This window comes from Hylobates moloch, unplaced genomic scaffold (assembly GCF_009828535.3).
Source record: "Hylobates moloch isolate HMO894 unplaced genomic scaffold, HMol_V3 SCAFFOLD_8, whole genome shotgun sequence".
In the NCBI taxonomy this organism is placed as follows: domain Eukaryota; kingdom Metazoa; phylum Chordata; class Mammalia; order Primates; family Hylobatidae; genus Hylobates; species Hylobates moloch.
The window spans coordinates 19,573,947-19,598,687 of NW_026652283.1; the positions used below are offsets into that span (position 1 = coordinate 19,573,947).

General features: G+C 36.7%; 1 protein-coding gene across 2 annotated transcripts in view; it reads left to right on the plus strand.

The window, feature by feature from the left end:
* Window positions 1–22,634, plus strand: part of SLCO1B3 (solute carrier organic anion transporter family member 1B3) — a 98,266-nt gene extending 75,632 nt beyond the window's left edge. For both annotated transcript variants that reach the window (XM_032159782.2, XM_032159783.1), the window contains 3 exons: window positions 3,937–4,001; window positions 6,838–6,955; window positions 21,723–22,634. In XM_032159782.2, coding sequence (XP_032015673.1) covers window positions 3,937–4,001; window positions 6,838–6,955; window positions 21,723–21,966 — 427 coding nt within the window. In that variant the 3' untranslated portion in view covers window positions 21,967–22,634. The remainder of the gene's footprint in view (window positions 1–3,936; window positions 4,002–6,837; window positions 6,956–21,722) is intronic.
* Window positions 22,635–24,741: the final 2,107 nt, after the last annotated feature.

Here is a 24,741-nt window from a genome sequence, read left to right on the forward strand (position 1 = left end):
ATGTGCCACCACACCCAGCTAATTTTTCTTATTTGTAGTACAGATGGGGTTTCACCATGTTAGCCAGGCTGGTCTCAAGCTCCTGATCTCAAGTGATCCACCCACCTCAGCCTCCCAAAGTGCTAGGATTACAGGTGTGAGCCACCACACCCAGCCTTATTTCAATTAAAAAAAAAATCTGCCGGCCGGGCGCGGTGGCTCACGCTTGTAATCCCAGCATTTTGGGAGGCCGAGGCGGGCGGATCACGAGGTCAGGAGATCGAGACCACAGTGAAACCCTGTCTCTACTAAAAATACCAAAAAAAAAAAAAAAAAATCTGCCTCGATTTCATCATTGACCAAGTAATTGTTCAGGAACAGGCTATTTAATTTTCATGTATTTGTGTAGTGTTAAGAATTCTTCTAGGTACTAATTTCTATTTTTATTCCACTGTATTCTGAAAAAGTACTTGATATTATTTTGATTTTTTTAAAAAAATCATTGAGTATTGCCTTTTGGCCTAGCATGTGGTCAGTTTTTGAAAATGTTGCATGTGTGCATGAGAAGAATGTATATTCTGAGGTTGTAGGGTAAAATGTTCTGTAAAAGGTTCGTCAGATCCATTGGGTCTAATGTTCATTGTAAAAGTTTCTTTGTCGATTTTTGGCTGTCATGATCTGCCTAGTGCTGTCAGTGGATTATTGAAAGACGCCACTACCATTGTATTGCTATCTATTTTGTTTTCCTTAGGCCCAGTAGTGTTTGTTTTATGAATTGGGGTGCTCCAATGTTGGGTGCATATGTTCGGAATTGTTATATCTTCTTGTTTAATTGATCCTTTATGTAATAACCTTCTTTGTCATTATTTATGGTTTTTGATTTGAAATTTGTTTTATCTAATGCAAGTATAACTACTTCTGCTCAGATTTGATTTGTATTTTCATAGAATGTCTTTTTGCACCCCTTTGGTTTGAGTCTGAAAAGGTCTTTACTAGTTACTTGAGTTAGGTGGGTTTCTTGTATGCAGCATATAGTTGGATTTTTAAAAATTCATTCTGCCAGACTATGTTTTTTAAGAAGAGTGTTTAATCTATTTGTATATAAGGTCAGTATTGATTTTTGAGGGGTTGTTTCTATAATATTGTTAATTATTTCTTAATTGCTTTGCAGTCTCAATTAGGTAATTTTAAAATAAAGATCTATAAGTTTTATACTTTGTGTGTTTCCATAATGATAAGTATTGCTCTTTCATTTCTGTATGTTAGAACTCCTTGAAGCCTTTCTTGTAGAGTCAGTCTGTTTGTGACAAATTCCCTTAGTGTTTGCTTATTTGGGAAGTACTATTTTTCTTCTTGAATTATAAGTCTTAGTTGAGCAGCATAGAAAATTCTTGGCTGGCATTTTTTTTTTTCTTTAAGAGACTGATAATAAGACCCTAATTTCTTTTGGCTTGTAAGATTCCTGCTGAGAAGCCTGTTGTTAGTCTGATAGGATTCTTTTTACAGGTAATTAGATATTTCTCTCTTGCCACGTTTAAGATTTTTAAATTTATGTTGACTTTGAGTAGTCTGATGACTATATGTCTTGTGCTGGTTATTCTTGCAATGCATCTCCCAGGAATCACCTGAGCTTTTTATATTTGGATGTCTATATCTGTAGTAAGTCAGGGAAGTTTTTGGGAGTTCTTCTTTCAAACAAGTTTCCCACACTTTTAACTTTTTCTTCTTCTCCCTCTGGAATACCAGTGATTCATAAGTTTGGATGCATTACATAATCCCATATGTCCTGAAGGCTCTGTTAGGTTTATCAATTCACTTTTCTATATATTTTTCCTACTAAGTTTATTTGAAAGACCTGTCTTCCAGCTCTGAAATTGTTTATTCTGCTTGGTCTGACTTATTGTTAAAGCTTTCAGAAGTATTTTGCAGTCCCTGAAATTGTTTATTCTGCTTGGTCTGGCTTATTGTTAAAGCTTTCAGAAGTATTTTGCAGTCCCTTCAATACATTTTTTATTTTTAGAAGTTGTGTCTGCGTCTCTTAATAAAATATATCTCTTCTTTTATACCCTACATTATTTTTCTCATTTATTTTTGATAATTTTTAACTTTCTTTTGGATCTCAAGCTTTACACAATCCCATATTAATTGAAGGTCTTATTTCTTGAAGACTTATTTAGAATCAATATTTTGGATTCTTTATCAGCATATTGATTTTATTTTGGTTTGGATTAATTGCTCAAGAGTCATTGTGGTCCTTTGGACCTTTAACAATCTATCTTTTTTATACTTCCAGAATTCTTTCTCTGGTTCTTTCTAACTTAGATAGGCTATCTCTCCTTATTTTGAATTTATTTAGTTTGAACTAGGTTTTTTCCATTTGAAAATGTGGCTATAATGTGTGTTATGTAGGATCTAACAGGCTATATTGAAGAGGATCGAGAGAAAATGCCAGAAAGGGAAATGCAACAGTCAGCACAGCAAGTTATTTTCAGGAGTAGTGCTATAAAAGAAACAGACAAAAGTTGTGGTTGATAGCAAAGTTGTGGAATAAAACTTCTGTTTATGTTCAATGCTAGACATAATAGCATGCTTACATACTGATGAGAATCATCAGTAGAGATGAAGAAAACTGACAATGCAGAAAAGAGGGAAAGCAATTACAGAGGAAGATGAAAAGAGATTAACCAGGACACACAGTTTTTCTCTGTACAAGAAGGAAAATTTTCTATGTGGGTAAAAGGCAGGTAAATGTGTACCTGTAGTGATGAAGAATATTGAACTTTTTTCTGCCGCTTCTACTTTCTTTGTTATAAAAAAGGAATGTAATCAGATGAGAAAGCGGAGGAAGAAAAGAAAGAGTCTTTAGATCAGAAAATGTGAACTAGTAATCTTGAAGATTAAAGAAACATACTGACAGGGAAAATGGACTAGTAGAATATTGGACAATTGCCCTGGAGGCCCCCGAATGTCTGGGCTTATGAATTTAAAGTGAGCACAGTGAGATGTTTGAATTATTTCCTCCAGGGATGCAGCTCTTTGTATATAGGTTCAGAGAAGGCAGAGGATTAGATGAAAGCATTTTTGTTTGTCTAGTACAGTAAAGGATAAGATGGACAAAAATGTACAGAATATATGCAGAAGAGCGATTATAACAAAAGATCATGATGAGAAAGGAAGTGAAGAGGTAAAACCTGTGAAGAGGTCAGGGGAATCATAGCCTAAAGAGCTTGGGCTGGAGCTTCTTATAACAGATACATTAAAGGGAGTAAATTTAAAACTTAGGAGGTAGTTATGAGGACTGGGATGGCCAAAATGAATTATCACAGGGATGATAATGTCATCAGTTTATTGAACACAGAAAAATGGAATTGTAGAAATGTAAGAGTGAGTGAATTTCCAAATGAGGATATAAATATGCTCTGTATCTTTAATATGACAGTTAAATACATTAGACACTACAACACAGAAAATTTTGTGACCCTTCTGGTTGTATAATATAATTTATGAATCATATTAGTAAGCTATTCTGTTAACATTGATGACAGAAATAAGGTGGTAAAAAGAGGTCTGCTAAGAATTACTCCTGGATAAAAGTACTTAATCTTTTAATATGAGCTACCTTGACTAAATAGTCCACACAAAATCATTTTCTTCATAAGCATAATAAAGTCTATTCCAACCACTTTCTTATAGGATCTTCATAAGGATCAAATGTGAACATATTTGTTAAACTGTCCTGAAATCATAAAGCATTTAATAAATAAGGAAATTATTATTATTATCACTCGGTGTTTGCCTTTTAAAACAGTTGAAAATGTAACTTTATATAATGTGAGAAATTCACTTAAGAGTATTCATTCTACCAGGGAGAGGAATGATAATGATAAATGTTTTGATATCGACTCAGTTTGATTTTTTAATGACATGTATTATTTCTTTGCCTTTATCATATTTCAGGATTGTTCAACCTGAACTGAAAGCACTTGCAATGGGTTTCCATTCAATGGTTATAAGAACACTAGGTATGACAAATATATAGATTACACATTTTAACATATAAATATTAACTTTAAGCCTTAAAGACTGAATGCAATTAATTTTCAACTATAAGACTGTATAAAAAGGAATAAGTAAGAATCATTTCTGTTTTGTGATAAATGAAAATAAAAAGGAACAGGAAAATTGAGTGGCCTAAAAGATAATTTGATTGTTAATTCTAGTTAGAGTCAATCTGTTAAGAGCAAGGAATCGTCATATTTATATTATACTCTTTCTAACAGAAACAGAAAGATAGGTGGCCTCTGAGGTTTTCCTTCTTTCAGGAAAATAAGAATATTTCTCCCAGGTATAGGCAGAGTAGAGGATCTTCCTTCCAAATGGAGACATTACTTAGGACAGCCCTAAAATAGCTTGGGAGCCCTGGGAATCTGGTCAGGCTGAGGTTTTCTAAAACAACAGAAGCTGACAATTGCTGTGCCATTTCCCACTGCCTGGTCCTGTATGGCTGGGCAGCTAACCATTAGCAGGAGTTAATGCAAAAGTGAATGAAAATTCATACTCTGGAACTAGGCTTGTTGGATTATGAGGATGTCCTGAGTAAAAGAAAGCTCAGAAAATTGTGGTTTATGGTGGCAAGGGTAGGATTGTAGACTCCAGAGGCTAAAGGCCTATTTCTAAATATTCAAAAGTGATGAAAAAAGATTTAGGAAATGAACCTTTGTCCCTTATTACCATTGCCTTTTTTACTGCACAGATACTTGTTAAATAATGTCTAGCCTAACCTCTGTGAGTGGTCCTTTGTAAGAATTGTAAACATTATGTGCTTATTCCTGGGAAGAAGGAAAAGGGCATCATTCATCTAGGGATTGGTACAGAGGACTGATTATGGCCCATAGGTAACCACTGATGGCAGAAGGAAAAGGAAGTGGGAGGGGTCAGCTTCTGGGACCCTTGCAAGAAAAGTATAACCCTATGGCCAAATTACTGTGAAGAAGTTGTACATGAAGTGTATTTGGTGAGAAGGTCACAGATCCTGAAAGGTAAAAGGAAATATAAAAGGAATAGGAGAGAGAAGATGAAGATGCTGCAGGATTCCATTGCCTCCATCCTAGCCGTCCCTTTCTGTGTCCCTAATCTTCCAGCCTCTGTAATGTTGGCAGTTCTCTACCTCCAGATTCAGAGAAGATACCTCACTCCTAGAACCTGGGCCACAGAGGCTGAAAATAGCATCTGGGTAGTTAGGACTCCTTCTGATATGTTGAAATGAGACTATGACAATAGAAGACATTGTTTCAGCAACATAAAACAGAAAAAAAATGAATTTTGCCATTCTAATTGTGAACATCCAATTTTGTTATGTCCAATATATGGCACAATGGACCCTAAATGCTTCTGTGGGAAACATCCACACTTAGTAGCAAGCTTCCAATTCATGAACAATTGTCTTAAATATGATATATGTGTAAATGGTAGAAGACCTATATAGTGTATTAAACTAAAAGAGATATTTAGAAAATAGGTTATCAGAAGATTTACAATTCTAGTAAGACCAAGTTTGTTACTTAAAACATTTACTTCACAAAGTTTGTTTAAACCAGTGGCATAACATGAAGAAAATAAATTGTTGGCATCTATTTTTTTTTTTTTTTTCAAAGGGTCGCTGTGATTTTTTGAAATCTGCAAATTTCTCACCCATTATCTCAGTACCAGTTTGCTTCAGATGCATTGGCCTCAGACAACATTCCCTTGTGATTCTACTATTTCTCAGTCTCAGAAAATTGAGAATGATTAAAAGTAAAAAGAATCGGTAAAACATTCATGTATAAATCACTGTCATTTTTTGTGACAAAATAAAATCTGAAAAGTATGAATCACAAAACAGAACAAGAACAAAGTAAAATCTTGTTTGCTTCAGTTCTACCATCTGAATGATAGCTCTCTACTGTGATATCCCTCAAAATTTTGAACAAATTACCTATTCTTAAAACTAGGAGTTAATCTCAGAATTTATACTTCTCCTGTAAACAACATACGTATCCCTGGAATGCTGCACATTCATCGAAATCAGGCACTACGAATAAAAATTGACTTTGAGACAGACCACTGAAAATATATGCACCATTGTGCACTAACAGACCACTAACAGAAACAAAATTTAGCAACAGAGACCCTAACCTGCAGCCTAGGCTGCTTTAGGAGGTATTAAAAAGTGCATGAAATCAATGGAGAGGAAATGCTGGATTGTGGACTCTAATGGCACTAAGAAAGAGAGAATTGGGCTCGGAGCCCTAGAAGGAAGTAAAACTGGCCAATAGCTGAGCACTCCTTGAAGTTGGGCCTGAACTTCTCTGGGGAGGGAATCCTGGTGTAAGCATTTACTTTTTAATTATCTTAAAATAGTATTGAAATCTGCCTTTAGAGCAATTTAGATGAGAGCTTTTCCTTTTCTCATAAAGTTATAATTTAACTGTCAGTAATCCAGCCATTCTTGCCTAAGAAAAATTCCATATGAACCAACATAACTTTCATGTTTTACTAACAACATTCCCCTTTTTACCAATCAGGCTAAAGTTAATAGGTATTGTAGGAAGAACAGAGTATATAGGCATATAATACTCTTTCTTCCCACTGTATATAGGGAGAGAAGAGTAGATCAAATACATCTGTGACATTACCATATGATTTAAGCCTTTGCGATTTCTAATAATTTTGATTCCTGGGTGGATGTAGGCCAAACCAATGGAATAATTTTCCAAAACTTTAAACTTGTATTAATCCAAAATGTATCAATATAGACTATCACTCAGTTACATTTGAAGCATTTCATTTGGATTGATATCTTTTTATCTCATGTTGCAGGAGGAATTCTAGCTCCAATATATTTTGGGGCTCTGATTGATAAAACATGTATGAAGTGGTCCACCAACAGCTGTGGAGCACAAGGGGCTTGTAGGATATATAATTCCGTATTTTTGGGGTAAGTTGTCATAAACACATTTCATTAATAGATTTTTTCTTTGTCTATGTTAATGTCTAAGATATAGCATTTTTAGTGTGATCATAATATTAATGATAGCTACCATTTAGTGAACAATTACTTTGTATTCACTATTGTATCAAGCATTCTGGTATCTCATTTTAATACTCATAGAAACTGTGGGAAATGTATCTATTCCTCCTTTTTCCTTAAATATGAAGAAAACAAGATTGAAGAATAATGAGTAACTTGTCCAGAATTGCACAACTAAAAGAAATACAGCTAAGATTTGTACTTGAATCTCTTTTGATTACAAAGTTCTCTCCCACTGGCTTCTCCAGGAAGACACAGAATGACCAGCTGCAGCTCTGATTATATGGTAATTGAGGAAAAAAAAAGGAAAAAAAAGTTTCATTACTCTTCTATTCATAGGCAGAAGTATCCTGCAAGTGACATTAAGACAACTAGATTATCTGGAAGAAAAAAAAAGCTGCTGCAATTGTACCTTATCTCTTATAGAAGCATTAATTTGTAATTTATATATTGACCAAACATATAAATTTGATTTCTAAAACTATAAGTATTAGAACTACTCATAGTAGAATTTCTTTTAATTATCTAGGAAGAATAAATGTGTCTGTAAGTATGACCCAAATGCCTCAAAGTATAATAGAAAAATAATGGTGAAAGGATTTATATTGCTTTGTGTATATACCCAATAATAGGACTGATGGGTTGAATGGTAATTCTGTTTTATGTTCTTTGAGAAATCGTCAGACTGCTTTCTACAATGACAGAACTAATTTACATTCCCACTAGTAGTGTATAAGCGTTCCCTTTTCTCCACTGTGTCTTCAGTATCTGTTATTTTTTAACCCATTAAAAATAGCCATTCTGACTGGTGTGGGATGGTATCTGATTGTAGTTTTGGTTTGTAATTCTCTAATAATTAGTGATGTTGAATCCTAAGTGAACTAATGCATGAACAGAAAACCAAATATCGCATGTTCTCCCTTGTAAGTGGGAGCTAAACATTAAGTACATATGGACACAAAGAAGGGAACAATAGACACTGGAGCCTACTTGTGGATGGAGAGTGAGAGGAGGGTAAAGAAACAAAACTACCTGTAAGTGACTATGCTTATTTAAAAAGGAAGAAAGAGAACAAGAACAGATAATAAAATATTTTTAAAACTGCATCACACAACGTATTTTAAGCAAAGTTCAACAGCAAGGGATAAATTAGAAGAATTTATAATTCAGACATAGACATAGCCAAATGTCCTATGTATATAAGGATCTCTTAAAAATCTACAAAAACAGGCCAGGTGCAGTGGCTCACAACTGTAATCCTAGCACTTTGGGAGGCTGAGGCAGGCAGATCACTTGAGACCAGGAGTTCGAGACCAGCCTGACAATCATGGTGAAACCTTATCTCTAGTAAAAATACAAAAAAAAAAAAAAAATTAGCCAGGCATTGTGGTACATGCCTGTAATCTTAGTTACTTGGGAGGCTGAGGTGGGACAATTGCTTGAACCTGGGAGGTGGAGGTGGCAGTGAGCTGAGATCACCAACTGCACACTCCAGCCTGGGTGACAGAGCAGGATTCCATCTCAAAAAAAAAAAAAAATCAATGCAAACATCAAATGCTAGCAAGAATGGGAAACAGCAGGAATTTCCTGTCATTGCTGGAGGTGATGTAAAATGGTACTGGAGTGTTGGAAGACAGAGTGAAATTTTCTTACAAAGCCAATAGAGTTATTGTATGATTAAGCAATCATGCTCCCAGGTATTTACATAAATTAGTTGGAGACATGTCCACAAAAAAGCCTGTACTTGAATATAAAAAAGTGGAAGCATTGAAGATGTCCTTCAGTAGGTAAATGGATAAGTTAACTATGTTACATTCATATAGCAGAATATTAGTAATCAGTGTATTAGTCTATTCTCACACTGCTGTGAAGAGCTACCTGAGACTGGGTAATTCATGAAGAAAAGAGGTTTAATTAACTCCTAGTTCCACAGGCTTAACAAAAAGCATGACTGGGAGGCCTCAGAAAACTCACAATCATGGCAGAAGCCTAAAAGGAAGCAAGGCATGTCTTCTCCTAGTGACAGGAGAGAGAGAGGGAGAGAGCAAAGGGGGAAGTGCCACACACTTCTAAACCATCAGACCTCATGAGTACTCACTCACTATCTTGAGAACAGAAAGGGAGAAATCCAAGATCCAGTCACTTCCCACCAGGTTCCTTCTCCAATTCAACATGAAATTTGGGCAGAGACACAAACCCAAACCATATCATTCAACCCCTGGTCATTCCCAAATCTCATCTTCTTCTCACATTGCAAAATACAGTTACCCTTCTCAACAGTCCCTGTGTCTTAACTCATTTCAGCATTAACTCAAAAGCCCACAGTCCAAAGTCTCTTCTGAGACAAGGTAAGTCCCTTCCACCTATGAGCCTACTAAATTTTAAAAAGTTAGTTACTTCCGGCCAGGTGCAGTGGCTCATGCCTGTAATCCCAGCACTTTGGGAGGCCAAGGCAGGTGGATCACGATGTCAGGAGATTGAGACTATCCTGGTTAACATGGTGAAACCCCATCTCTACTAAAAATACCAAAAAATTAGCCGGGCATGGTAGTGGGTGCCTGTAGTCCCAGCTACTTGGGAGGCTGAGGCAGGAGAATGGCATGAACCCAGGAGGTGGAGCTTGCAGTGAGCTGAGATCACAGCACTGCTCTCTAGCCTGGGTGACAGAGGGAGACTCTGTCTTAAAAAAAAAAAAAAAAAAATTAGTTACTTCCAAGATACAATGGGGGTACAGGCATTTGGTAAATACTCTTATTCCAAATGGGAGAAATTGGCCAAAACAAAGGGGTTACAAGCCCCATGCAAGTTCAAAACCCAACAGGGCAGTCATTAAATCTCAAAGCTCCGAAATGATCTCCTTTAACTCCATGTCACACATCTAGGGCACACTGATGCAGGAGATTTGTGCCCAACGCTTTGGGCAGCTCTACTCCTGTGGCTCTGAGGTACAGTCCCCATGGCTGCTTTCATGGGCTGATTCTGAGTGCCTGCAGCTTTTCCAGGCACACAGTGCAAGCTGTTGGTGGATGTACCATTCTGGAGTCTGGAGGACAGTGGCCCTCTTCTCATAGCTCCACTAGGTAGTGCCTCAGTGGGAACTCTGTGTAGGATGTCCAACCCCACATTTTCTCTCTGTACTGCCCTAGTATAGGTTCTTCATGAGTGCTCCACCCCTGCAGCAGACTTCTGCCTGGACATCCAGGCATTTTTTTTTTTTTTTTTTTGAGACAGTGTCTTGCTCTGATGCCCAGGCTGGAGTGCAGTGGCATGATCTCAGCTTCCCGTAACCACTGCCTCCTGGGTTCAATCAATTCTTGTGCCTCAGCCTCCTGAGAAGGTGGGACCACAGGCATGCACCACCACACCTGACTAATTTTCATGTCTTTAGTAGAGATGGGGTCTCGCCATGTTGGCCAGGCTGGTCATCCAGGCATTTTGATACATACTAGGAATAGGTTCCCAAACCTCAACTCTTGCTTTCTGCACACTCATCAGCCCAACACCGTGTGAAAGGCACCAAAGCTTGGGGCTTGCACCCTCTGAAGTCATGGCCCAAGCTGTACCTTGACTCCTCTTAGCCATGGCTAGAGCTGGAGTCAGTGGGAAATAAGGTGCCATCTCCCAAGGTTGCACAGGGCAGCAGGACCCTGGGCCTGACCCACAAAACCATTTAACCCTCCTAGGCCACCAGGCTGGTGATGGGAGGGGCCTCCATGAAGGTCTCTAAAATGTCCTGGAGATATTTTCCCCACTGTCTTGGCTATTAAGCATTTGGATCCTCTTATGCAAATTTCTACAGCAAGCTTGATTTTATCCTCAGAAAATGAGTTTTTCTTTTCTACCATGTGGCTGGGTTGCATATTTTCCAAACTTTTATGCTCTGCTTCTCTCTTAAATGTAAGTTCCAGTTTCAAATAATCTCTTTGTTCATGCATATGAGTAAACACTTTTAGAAACAGCCAGGTCACATCTTGAATGCTTTGCTGCTTAGAAATTTCTTCCACTAGATACCCTGAATCATCTCTCTCAAGCTGAAATTTCCACAGATCTCTAGAGCAGGGACAAAATGCCACCAGTCTCTTAGCTAAAGCATGGCAAGAGTGACGTTTACTCCAGTTCCCCATAGGTTCCTCTTCTGCGTCTGAGACAATCCTGAACTTCATTGTCCATATCACTAGCAGCATTTTGGTCAAAACCATTCAACAGTCTCTAGGAAGTTCCAATTTTTCCCACATCTTCTGTCTCTTTCTGAGCACTCCTAACTGTTTTAGCCTCTTCTCGTTACTCAGTTCCAAAGTCACCTCCACATTTTCACGTATCCTTATAGCAGTGCCCCACTCCCAATACCAATATTCTCTATTAATCTGCCTCAGAAAACTTACAGTCATGGTGGAAGGGGGAAGCAAGTCATGTATTCTCATTACAACAGGAGAGAGAAAGTGTGAAAAGGGAAGAGCTACACACTTCTAAACCATCAGATCTGGTGAGAACTCACTCTCTATCGTGAGAAAAGCAAGTGGGAAATCCACCCCCATGATCCAATCACCTCCCACCAGGCCCCTTCTCCAATATAACATGGGATTTGGGCAGGGACATAAATCCAAACTACATCAATCAATAAAAAGAAATGAGCTATCAGCCTAAAAAAGAAAAAAATGAAACTTAAACTCATATAGCTAAATAAAAGAAGGCAGTCCAAAAAAGCTTCAGATTGTATAATTTTAACTACGTGGTCTTGTAGAAAAGGCAAAACAATGGGCCACAAAATCAGTAGTTTTTGGGGCTCAGTGTGGAGAAGGCTGGGATGAGTAGGCCTAGCACGAGGGATTTTTAGGGCAGTGAAACTATTCTATATGATATTGTAATATTGGATCATGACATTATGCATTTGCCAAACCTATAGAACTTTACAACATAAGAAGTGAACTCTAATGTAAAATGTGCATTTAATAATGTATCAATATTTCATCAATTTTAACAAATGTGCTATACTAATACAAGATATTAATGATAGGAGAAACAACTGTGTACATGTTGGGCAGGGAGATCTCCATACAGTTTTCTGGTAAAACTAGAATTGCTATAAAATATAAAGACAAAAAAAATCATGAAACAGTTTTCAAAGAAGTCACTAACGGTTATGAAACATATAAAAAGATTGCAGTTTTGTTATTCTCAATTATGTTATAATTGCAGTTCTGTTATTATCAATGAATAAGAACATGAACATCATCTTGATAATAAAAGAATTATAATTAAAAATCACCCAGATTGTCAACAATCAAAAATGTACTTGAGGACTGTGTTGGCAAAGTTTATAACTTTGAGCCAGCAACAATACTTCTAGGAATTTATCCTAAAGATATCTATACTCCCAAAATACTGAAAGCAAAGTAAGAACCAATCAAGAAGATATCAATTAAATTAATAATGTGTATGCAGACAAATGAATATTCTGAGTTCTTAAAGGAAAAATCTTTTTACTTACTAATATGGAAGCCTATTCGCAATATATTGGTATATTCACATATATATTATGTGAAAAAAGGAGGCATTACATGAAAAATGTGTGCGGAATATGCTATTATTTATGAAAGGTGGGGAATGTTTCTTAGTTCAGGTTAGATCTCTGGTGAAAACCCCCTGGATCAAATTTACTGAAAGAACTTTTTTCTACTTAATGTGTAAATTCACTGTCTAACATCCCCAACAAGTAATGATCCAGCTTTTTCTGGAATTATAGTAAAGAAGCATTCACCAGCCCACAGACATTCTCTTAAATTTAAAATAATTACAGAAAATCTTTCCCTAAATGGGAGATTTATTTCCTCCCTCCCTCCCCTTCCTTCTTTCCTGCCTTCCTTCCCTTCCTTCCTTCCCTTCCTTCCTCCCCCTTCCCTTTCCCTCCCCTCCCCTTCCCTTTCCTTCTTTTTTTTTTTTTTTGAGATGGAGCCCCACTCTGTCATCCAGGCTGGAGTGCAGGAGCGAAATCTCAGCTCACTGCAACCTCTGCCTCCTGGGTTCAAGCAATTCTTTTGCCTCAGCCTCCTGAGCATCTGGGATTACAGGCGCCCGCCATTACGCTGGGCTAATTTTTTTGTTTCTCTACTAGATGGGGTTTCGCCCTGTTGGCCAGGCTAGTCTCAAACTCCTGACCTCAAGTGATCCGCCCACCTCAGCCTCCCGGTGTCCTGGGATTACAGGCGTGAGCCACCGCTCCTGGCTGGGAGATTTTATTTCTATTTATAAAAGCATGGGGAAAAAAAGCAAAACAATAAATTTACTTTAAGAAAATATTTTAATTGAGATCATAATTCATTTTAAGGACAACTGGCAAGATGCTCCCCAGAATCTCCCCGAAGCAATAATCACCAAATCCAAGCATTAACATAACATTTTGAAATGGTGATACTTTAGTTACGTTAGTTTCAGTATGAAAAGACCACTAAAACATTGTTTTAAAAACTGTACTAGTTCCTTTTCCTTCAGTGAAGGTTTAGGTAAAAGCAAAAGGAAATGAAAAGTGGAATTTTAAAAAAGGGCAGTTCATTTGCCAGTTAATACACTGAAAGTTAAATGATTATCTTATGATTTTTAATAGATTTTGTTTTTTAGAATAGTTTCAGAATCACAGTAAAATTGAGGAGAAAGCACAGAGATTTCCCATATCCTGCCTGCTCCCACACATGCATAGCCTTCCCCATTATCAACATCTCCCATCAGGATGGTACATTTGTTACAATTGACAAACCAGATTGACACATCTTTATCACTCAGGATCCATAGTTTACATCAGGTTTCACACTTAGTGTGCAACTTTCTATGGGTTTAGATGAATGTAAAATGATACATACCCACCCCTGAACTATCATAAAAAGTAGTCTTGCTGCCCTAAAAATCCTCTGTGCTCTGCCTGTTCATCCCTCCTTTCCCAGTAATCCCTGGATCCCTAGAAACCAATAGTCTTTTTACTACTTCCACAATTTTGTCTGTTTCAGATCATATAGTTGGAATTATACATTTTGTAGCCTTTTCAGAGTAGCTTCTTTAACTAAGTAATATGCATTTAAGTTTCCTCTAGTTGTTTGTATTGCTTGATGGGTTATTTCTTTTTAGCACTGAACAATAATTGATTGTCTCAATACACCACAGTTTATACATTTGCCTACTGAAGGACATCTTGATTGCTTCTAGGTTTTGGCAATTATAAACAAAAGTTAATAATAAAAGATATCCAGCCGGGCGTGGTGGCTCATGCCTGTAATCCCAGCACTTTGGGAGGCCGAGGCGGGCGGATCACGAGGTCAGATCGGAGACCATCCTGGCTAACATGGTGAAACCCCGTCTCTACTAAAAATACAAAAAATTAGCCGGGTGAGGTGGCGGGCGCCTGTAGTCCCAGCTACGCAGGAGGCTGAGGCAGGAGAATGGCATGAACCCCGGGGGGCGGAGCCTGCAGTGAGCCGAGATCACGCCACTGCACTCTAGCCTGGGCGACAGCGAGACTCCATCTCAAAAAAAAAAAAAAAAAAAAAAAAGATATCTGTGTGCCAATTTTTGTATAGATACAGGTTTCAACTTCTTTGTGTCAACACCAAAGTGCACTTACTTGATCATGTGGTAAAAATATGTATAGTTTTATAAGAAATTGTCAGATTGGCTTCAAAAGTGGCTGTATCATTTTGCATTTTGACCAACAATGAATGAGAGTTTCTGTTGCTCCACTTCTTTATCCACATCTAATGTCTAGTGTTCTGGATTTTGGCCATTCTAATAGCTAGGTAGTGGTATCTCATTTTGGCTTAAATTTGCATTTCCTTGATGACATAAGATGTGAAGCATCTTTCTTTTTTTTTTTTTTTTTGAGTTGGAGTCTCACTCTGTCGCCCAGGCTGGAGTGCAGTGGCGCGATCTCGGCTCACTGCAAGCTACGCCTCCCGGGTTCACGCCATTCTCCCACCTCAGACTCCTGAGTAGCTGGCACTACAGGCGCCCACTACCATTCCTGGCTAATTTTGTGTGTGTGTGTGTGTGTGTGTGTGTGTGTGTGTTTTGTTTTTTTTTTTTGTATGTTTAGTAGAGACGGCGTTTCACCTTGTTAGCCAGGATGGTCTCGATCTCCTGACCTTGTGATCTGCCTGCCTCGGCCTCCCAAAGTGCTGGGATTACAGGCGTGAGCCACCACGCCTGGTATTGAAGCATCTTCTTATATGCTTATTTGCCACCTCTATATTTTTTGCGGGGAGGTATATGTTAAAGTCTTTGGCCCACTTTTTAACTGTTTTTTTTTTTATTGTTGAATTTTGAGAGTTCTTAGTATTTTTGAAAACAGTTATTGAATATGCCTTTTGAAAATATTTTCTTTCAGTCTGTGTCCTCTGACTCTCATCTTATCCTTTTGACAGTGTCTCTTACTTTCTCAGAGCAGAATTTTTGTTTTGTTTTGTTTTGTTTTTGGAAATGGATCTCACTCTGTTGCCCAAACAGGAGTGCAGTGGCACCTTCTTAGCTCACTGTAGCCTTGCACTCCTGGGCTCAGGTGATCCTCTCACCTCAGCCTCTTATTGATGTGATCATGTGATTATTTTTCTTAGTTAGTCCCTAATATGATGAATTATATAAGTGATTTGTGAATGTTGAACTAGTCTTGCAAACCTGGGCTATATGCCTGGATAACTGTTCTATTCAGAAGTTTTAAATTGTAATGAAGTCCTCCTTATCAATAAGTTCTTTCATGGATTGTGCTTTTGCTGTTGCATCTGAAAAGTCATAACTGACTCCTAGGCTGCTTTCTCCTGTGTTACCTCCTAGGAGTTTTATATAGTTTTGCATTTTACATTTTGGTTTGTGATTCATTTTGAGTTAATTTTTGTGAAGCCTAAACTCATTATTTTGCATGTTGATATCTAGTTGTTCCAGCACCGTTTGTTGAAAATACTATATTTTCTCCATTGTAGTGCCTTTATTTTTTTCTAAAGATCCATTGACTATTTAAGTGGGTCTATTTCTGGGCTATTTATTCTTTCCACTTACCTATTTGTATATTATTTTACCAAAGTCACACTGTCTTGGTTGCTGTAGCTTCATAGTAAGTCTTGAGGTCAGGTAGTATCAGTCCAATTATTGGGTTCTTATACTTAAGTATTGTCTTGGCTACTTAGCCTCTTTCACGTCTTCACATAAACTTTAGAACTAGTTTGTCAATATCCACAAAATAACTTATAGAGATTTTGATTGGGGTTGCATTGAATCTGTGTATCAAGTTGGGACAAACTGACATCTTGACAATATTGAGTCTTCTGATACTGTACATGAACATGGAATATCACTTCATTTTTTAGTGCTTCTTTGATTTCTTTCATCAGAGTTTTATAGTTTTCTGCCTATACCTTTTTTATATATTTTGCTAAATTTATACCCAATGTTTCATTTTTGGGGGTGCTATTGTAAATAGTAATGTGTTTTTAATTTCAAATTCCACTTGTTCATTGCTGACGTATAGGAAAACTTTTCACTTTGGCATATTAATCTTATATCCTACAAACTTGTTATAATTGCTTATTAGTTCTAGTAGTGTTTTTGTCTATTATTTGAGATTTTCTACATATACATATGCAAACAAAGGTAGTTTTATTCCTGCCTTTCAATCTGTATACATACCATTCCCTTTTCACTTTTTTTTTTTAATCACATGGACATTCTGTGTTCCATGTTGAAAATTAATGGTGAAAAGGGACATTCTTGGCTTGTTCCGACCTTATCAGGAAAGCTCTGAGTTCTTCATCAAGTAAAAAATGTGTAGAATTTTTGGTGTATATGTTTTTAATCAGGTTGATAAAATTCTCCTCTATTCCTAGTTTAATGAAAGTTTATGTTCACCGATGGATGTTTGGTTTTGTCAAATACGTTTTCTGCATCTATTGATGTGATCATGTGATTTTTTTTCTTTAGCCTGTTAATATAATAAATTATATAATTGATTTTTGAATGTTGAACCTGTCTTGTAAACCTGAAATACATTCCACTTGGTTGTGGTGCCTAAATTGTTAATGCAAGGTTAAATCCAATTAGCTATTTTTGAGAACTTCTGCACCCGTATTTGTGAGATGTATTGCTCTGTAGTTTTCTTTTCTTGTAATGTTTGTCTGCTTTGGGTATTAGGATGATGCTGACCTCAGAGGAGACAGGAAGTATTCCTGCTGCTTCTATTCCTCTGTAGGAAATTGCAATGAATTGGTATAAATTCTTACTTAAGTGTTTTATAGAATTCACCCATGAACCCATCTTGGTTTAATGTTTTCCGTTTTAGAAGGTTATTATCAATTCATTTCTTTAACAGATATAGACCTGTTCAGATGGTCTGTTTCTTCTTGTGTGAATTTAGGTAGATTATATCTTTCAAGGAATTGGTCCATTCTTTCAGATTATTAAAATTGGGGGCATGGTGTTGTTTATGGTATTCCCTTTTGATCCTTTTAAGGTCAATGGGGTCAACAGTGATGTTCCATCTTTGATTTCTGATATTAGTAAATCGTGTCCTCCTTTTTATCTAAATTAGCCTGGCAAGGGACTCATCAATTTTACCATTTTTTTTTCTGAGAAACAGCTTTTGTTTTTGTTGATTTTCTCTCTTTGTGTCCCATTTTAAATTTCATTGTGCCCTACTTTTACTATTTATTATCTTCGGATTACTTTGAATTTAATTTGCTCTTCTTTTTCTAGTTTGCTAAGGTAAAAGATTAAATGATTGATTTAAGATATTCTTCATTTATCTCTAATCCTGCTTTCACTGCATCCATAACATTTGATGTTATAATTTTATTTTCAATTATTTCAAAATACTTTTAAATTTCTCATGAGATTTCATCTTGACCCATATATTTCTTAGAAGTGTATTGCTTAATCTTCACAGATTTTGAGACTTTCCAATGATCTTTCTGTTATTGACTTCTAGTTTAATTCCATTGTGGTTTAAGGACAGATATTGCATGATTTTCATTCTTTCAAATTTCTTCTATTATTTATTTATTTATTTATTTATTTATTTAAGACAGTCTTGCTCTGTTACCAAGGCTGGAGTGCAGCAGTACAGTCTCACTCACTGCAACCTCTGCTTCCTGGGTTCAAACAATTCTTGTATCTTGGCCTTCTGAGTAGCAGGGATTACAGGTGTGTGCTATCATGCCTGGCTAATTTTTTTTTTTTTTGGTATTTTTTCTTTTCTTTTCTTTTTTTTTTAGATGGAGTTTCACTGCTGTCACCCAGGCTGGAGTGCAATGGCGCAATCTCAGTTCACTGCAACCTCCACCTCCCAGGTTCAAGTGATTCTGCTACCTTAGCCTCCTGAATAGCTGGGATTACAGGCGTGCATCCCCACACCCAGCTAATTTCTGTATTTTTAGTAGAGATGGGGTTTCACCATGTTGCCAGGATGGTCTCAATCTCTTGACCTCGTGATCCACCCATCTCGGCCTCCCAAAGTGCTAGGATTACAGGCGTGAGCCACTGCGCCCAGCCTTTTTTTTGTATTTTTGTAGAGATGGGGTTTCACCATGTTGTTCACCATGTTGATCAGTCTTGTGTCAAATTCTTGACCTCAAGTGATCTGCCTGCCGTGGCCTCCCAAAGTGCTGGGATTACAGGCCTGAGCCACCACACCTGGCCTTAAATTTCTTAAGATATCTCTTATAGCCCAGAATGTGGTCTATCTTGGTGAATATTCTATATGAGCTTGGGAAGACTTTGTAGTCTGTTGCTGTTTGATGTAGTAGGTTACATCTGTTATACTGTTGGTTGATAGTGTTTTTGAGTTCAACTATGTCTGATTGAATTTTGCCTGGTGAATCCGTGCATTTCTGATAGAGGCATATTGAAGTCTCCAACATAATTGTGGGTTCATTTACATTAAGTATCCACTTAACATTGTCCATAAGTTCTTAGAAACTGATTTTAAGCAAAACAATATACTATGTACCATAGTAACTATTTTTATACCAATTATCTATGGTGAAATTGGTTTCAATATACAATACATAATTTCACTTTTAAAATTATAATTTCCAAGAACCTGTAGACAGTGTTAAGTGAAGACTTACTGCATTTCTCTTTGCAGCTCTATCATTTTCTCCTCACATATTTGGACACTCCATTTTTACATGCTTACATGTTAAGTATTGTTCTGTTTTGTAAAAGATAATAGGATAACTGATTTCTTTGTTATTATGTAAAGACTTTTTTATCCTTCATAAATGTCCTTGCTTTGAAGTCTGCTCTGTTTGAAATTAAAATAGGTACTCCCATTTTCTTTTGATTAATGTTATCAGTGTATATCTTCCTCAGTCTAATTACTTTTAATCTGTATGTGTTCATATTTAAAGTGAGTTTCTTGTAGACTACATATAGTTTGGTTCTTGGTTTTAATCCTCTAACAATCTTATTATTATCTTTTGAGATGGAGTCTCACTCTGCTACCCAGGCTGTAGAGCAGTGGCTTGAACATGGCTCACTGCAGCCTCACCCTCCTGGGCTCAAGAGATCCTTCTGCCTCAGCCTCCCATGTAGCTGGGAACACAGGCATGAACTGACATGCCTAGCTAATTTTTTGAATTTTTTTTTTTTTTTAGAGATGGGCAACTCTGTTGCCCAGTCTGGTCTCAAACTCCTGGACTCACTTGATTCTCCCATCTTGGCCCCCCAGAGTGCTGGGATTACAGGCATGAGCCACCATGCTTGGCTTATTTTGGTCTTTTAATTGGTGTATTTATATCATTGACATTCAAAGTGATTACTGATATAATTGAAAGAATACTGACGATATTTGTTACTATTTTCTATTTGCTCTCTTTGTTCTTTGATCCTATTTTTGTATTCCACTCTTTGTCTTCCCGTTTTGTTTTAACTGAGCATTTTATATAATTTCATTTTCTCTCATTTGTCAGTTTATTAGTTGTACTTTTTAAAGAAAAATTTCAGTGGTTTTCCTAGAATTTGCAATATACATTTAGAACTAATCCAAGTTTATATTTTAATAACACTTTATTAGTTCACAGATTATGAGTACCCTTATAATACCAAAATAACCTTAATTCTTCTTTCCTACTCATTGTATCATTGCTGTCATTTACTCCACTTATCGGTAAGCATACATACACATATGAATAAGCATGTATATTATATATAATTAAACACATTGTTTCTATTATTAATTTGAACAAATTGATTTCTATTAAATCAATTTAGAATAATTTATTTTACCTTAACTGATTTCTTCTCTGATGTTCTTCCTTCTTTATGTATATCCAAGTTTATGACCTATATCATTTTCCTTCTCTCTAAGAAACTTCTTTCAACATTTCTTGCAAGAGCGTCTACTGGCAAAACAGTCCCTCAATTTTTGTTTGTATGACAGTGTCTTTATTTCGACTTAACTTTTGAAAGATAATTTCATATGGTACAGAATTTTTAAGTTGGTGTTTTATTTTTCTTAACCGTTAAATATTTCACTTCGCTCTCTTCTTGCTTGCATGGTTTCTGAAGAGAAGTCTGATGTAATCTTTTCTACTCTATAAATAAGGTTTGCTTTTCCTTTTGGTTTCTTTCAGGATGTTTTCTTCATCTTTGATTTTCTATAGCTTGAAAATAAGAAACCTATGCATAGTTTTTCTGGCTTTTATCCTTCTTGGTGTTTTCTGAGCTTCCTGGATCTGTGGTTTGGTGTCTGACATTAATTCAATAAAAATTCTCTGTACTTATTATTTGAAATATTTATTTTGTTCCTTTCATTTTCCCCTTCAAGTATTTCCATTATAAACACTTATGTAGTCCTTCCAATGCTATGGGTTATTCTGTTTTTTCTTTCTTTTGTCTTATTTTTCTTTGCTTTTTTTATTGAGATAAACTTAGAGATTGTTTCCTCAGCAGTGCTCTGTCTAATAATAAATCCATCAAGGCATTTATCATTTCTGTTACAGTTTTCTTATCTGTATTCTTTCATTTTGGTTCTTAGATTTTTATCTCTTTACTTACATTGCTAACCTTTCTTACATGCTGTCTACATTATCCATTAGACCCCTTAACAAATTAATAATAGTTGTTTTAAATTTCCATCCCTGATATTCCCTGACGTGTCTGGGACTGGTTTTAAGTCTTATTCTTTTCAGACTATGTTTATTGTCTTTTAGTATGTGACTTGCAAATTTTTCTTGACAGGCAGACAAAATGTATTGGGTAAAAGGAATTGCTGTATATAAGCCTTTATTAATGTGGTGTAAGGTGATAAGACAAAGTAGCATCCTGTAGTTCTATGATAAGGCCTCAATCTTTTTGTGAGCCTGTACCTCTGGACTGTGAACTTCAAACTTGCTTCTCAGTTTCTGTCTCCCACCCCTTAGGTAGAATGAGATGGCTTGAGGGGGCTGGAGTTATATATTTTCCTCCCTCCCAAAGGAAGGCTAGAGACAGCTGGGGTTTAGTTTCTGTAGCTTCATATATATTTTTTAATAATAGAAAAATATTTTATGCCCCCAATGAAAATAATAAATAGAATTGTTCTCTTAATATTTGTATGTGTAACTTGTTTTTCTTTCTTTTAAGGTATGCATACTGGAGAGAAAAAAAAGTAAAATATTTTACACATTTAAAATAATAATCTACTCTCTTTTTTCTCTTTTCACAGAAGGGTTTACTTGGGCTTGTCTATAGCTTTAAGATTCCCAGCACTTATTTTATATATTGTATTCATTTTTGCTATGAAGAAAAAATTTCAAGGAAAAGATACCAAGGCATTGGACAATGAAAGAAAAGTAATGGATGAAGCAAACTTAGAATTCTTAAATAATGGTGAACATTTTGTACCTTCTGCTGGAACAGATAGTAAAACATGTAATTTGGACATGCAAGACAATGCTGCTGCCAACTAACATTGTATTGATTCATTAATATGTTATTTTTGAGGTGTTCCTGGTCTTTTCACTGACAATTCCAACATTCTTTACTTACAGTGGACCAATGGATAAGCCTACGCATATATAATAAACTATAAAAAATGGGAGTACCCATGGTTAGGATATAGCTAAGCCTTTATGGTTAAGATTAGAATATATGATCCATAAAAATTTAAAGTGAGAAGCATGGTTAGTATGTAATACAATAAAAAGTAATTGTTTGGTAGTTGTAACTGCTAATAAAACCAGTGACTAGAATATAAGGGAAGTAAAAGGGAGAAGATAGATTAATAGCCTAAATAAAGAGAAAAGCCTGATGCCTTTAAAAAAAAATGAAACACTTTGGATGTATTACTTTGGCCAAAATCTAGCCTGGATTTATGCTATAATATATACTTTTCATGTTAAGTTGTATATTTTTCAGAAATTATAAATATTATTAATTTAAAATTTGAATTTGTGTTTGACTAACAACCTCGATGGATCTTTTTCCAACCTCCCATTAAGATCCTGCAGAAGAAATAGAAATATTCAAATATTTGCGAGGTATAATTGTGAGACAACATATTATAATACGTGTTAAGTTTCTACTGGACCCATGGAAGTGGATTAAGAAAAACTGACTTTAGCTTGAGAAAGCAAAACCCATTGATAAGGTGTGTCTTCATTGCATCTGTCTGTTCTCTGGGAGAAGCAAAATCTGTGTTACTTTCTTGCATACTTGTTTGTTTATTCATTGTGCACAAAAAGATATCTTCCACATCTCCACAAGCTGGACAAGAAATAGAGAAAATGATATCAAATATTTAAATATTGCATTTTCTAGTAGTGATGCAGGATATTTCTTGGCCTCTTCACCGGACTCACAATAGAGGTGCCCTGTTCATTTGGTCTGCCATGCTCGGCCACTTGTGGGAGGGAGAGTGTGAGTGACCAAGTGCAGGACCATGTGGGCCATTCTGGTCATCGATACAGAAACAAGCTCTGTGAGTTTCCCATGGCCAGACCAGGTGCAAGCGAGTGCATGCTGGACCTGGGCAACCACTCCAGGCACCGAAACAGGAGTGAGTTACATGCAGGGCTGGCAACCAGACAAGGTACAAGGGTGCTCATGATCCTGAAGCCCCAGAGGGGTTGTTAATGGTGCTCCTTTAGTTCCACCGTCTACAGTCTGCCAGATGGCAACATGTTAGCAGCTCAGTTGGCCCCTTGTCTCTTTACCTTGGGTGGCTACCCTCTGCCAGTGAGGGCAAAGGCCAGTGTGACAGCCTTTTCTGGGTACCTGCATTCGGTGGGTTCCAGGCCCTTGTCTGGTGTCCAGGAAGAATGAGGTCACATTGACAGTTGAAGGGTGGTGAAGGTGGAGAATTTTAATGAGCGATGAAAACAACTCTCAGTGGTGAGGGGAGCTGGAGAGGGGATGGGAAGGGCAGGTTGTCTTCCCCGAAGTCCTGCTGTCTCTTCCTCGAATTCAGGCTGTCTCCCCCAGTCCACCAGCTGAGTCTGGAGTCTTTATAGGCACAGGATGGGGAGTGTGTGCTGATTGGTTTCTGAGTATGCAAAAAAGGTTAAAGTGAAGGCACCACTCAAAGGTGGGCATGACAGTATAGAAAACCAATTAAGAAAGAGTAGTTATATCTAAAATAGGTGGAGGGTGGGATCAGTCAGAGGAAAGCCTGCCAAATAAGAAGACAACTTCTCAATCTGGTCTAAGGCTTTAACTTGTAGCCTGACTTTTGGACTTTAAACTGTCTTCAGCTTGGAGGTGGGGTTTCACCGGGAACCTGCCCCTATCTGCCTAGGCATTTGGCTGTCTGCTGTCACTATCAGGAGCAACATCTCTACTTAGTGAATGCTAGAGGTTGTAGTTTATAATTCTCAATTGGTTAAAAGATGTTTTGTATCAGAATCAACTGTAAAAATATATTTTAAAGGAAATATGTATGTACTTTAGAGATTCCAAATTCAAACATGTGTGATATAGCTTGGATATCTTTAAAACATTCCACATGATGCTAGGATTCCTTGCTAGACCTCCATGTATAGGAGAAGGTATACCTGAGTGTAGCAAAGTCACAAGAAATTATTACTAGAATATAGGAACTGGCCTGGAAGATATATATGTGTGTGTGTGTGAAAACAGGTATCTTTATACCTGTTCTCAGCCTGTAATCCTGAGGAAAAAAAAATAATCACACAAACAGAAATTTGAGGAAACCCACATACATGCTAGGTTTGTAGGTATCATATAACAAATCTAATGTGATCACACACACACACACATAATCATACATATTTATTGAATACAATGTGATATTTCAATACATGTATACATTGTGTAATAAATCATGGTTATTAGCATATCCATCACCTTATACATTTATAATTTCTTAATTGTGAGTACATTCAAAGTCCTCTCTTCTAGCTTTTTGAAATATATAATGCATTATTGTTAGCTATAGTCACCCTACTATGCAGTAAGTACCAGCAACTTATTCCTCCTATCTAACTGGAACATTGTACTCATTAACCAACTCCTCCCCATCTTCCCCTTCCCCTGTTTTTCCTGTCTTTGGTAAGCACAATTTTACTCTTAACGTCTACAAGATCAATTTGTTTAGATTCTTCACACGAATGACATCATGCAGTATTCTTCTTTCTGTACCTGACTTACTTCCCTTAACATAATGTTCTCCAGGCTCAACTATTTTTTTGTAAATGACAGGATTTCATCCTTTTTTAGTGGCAGAA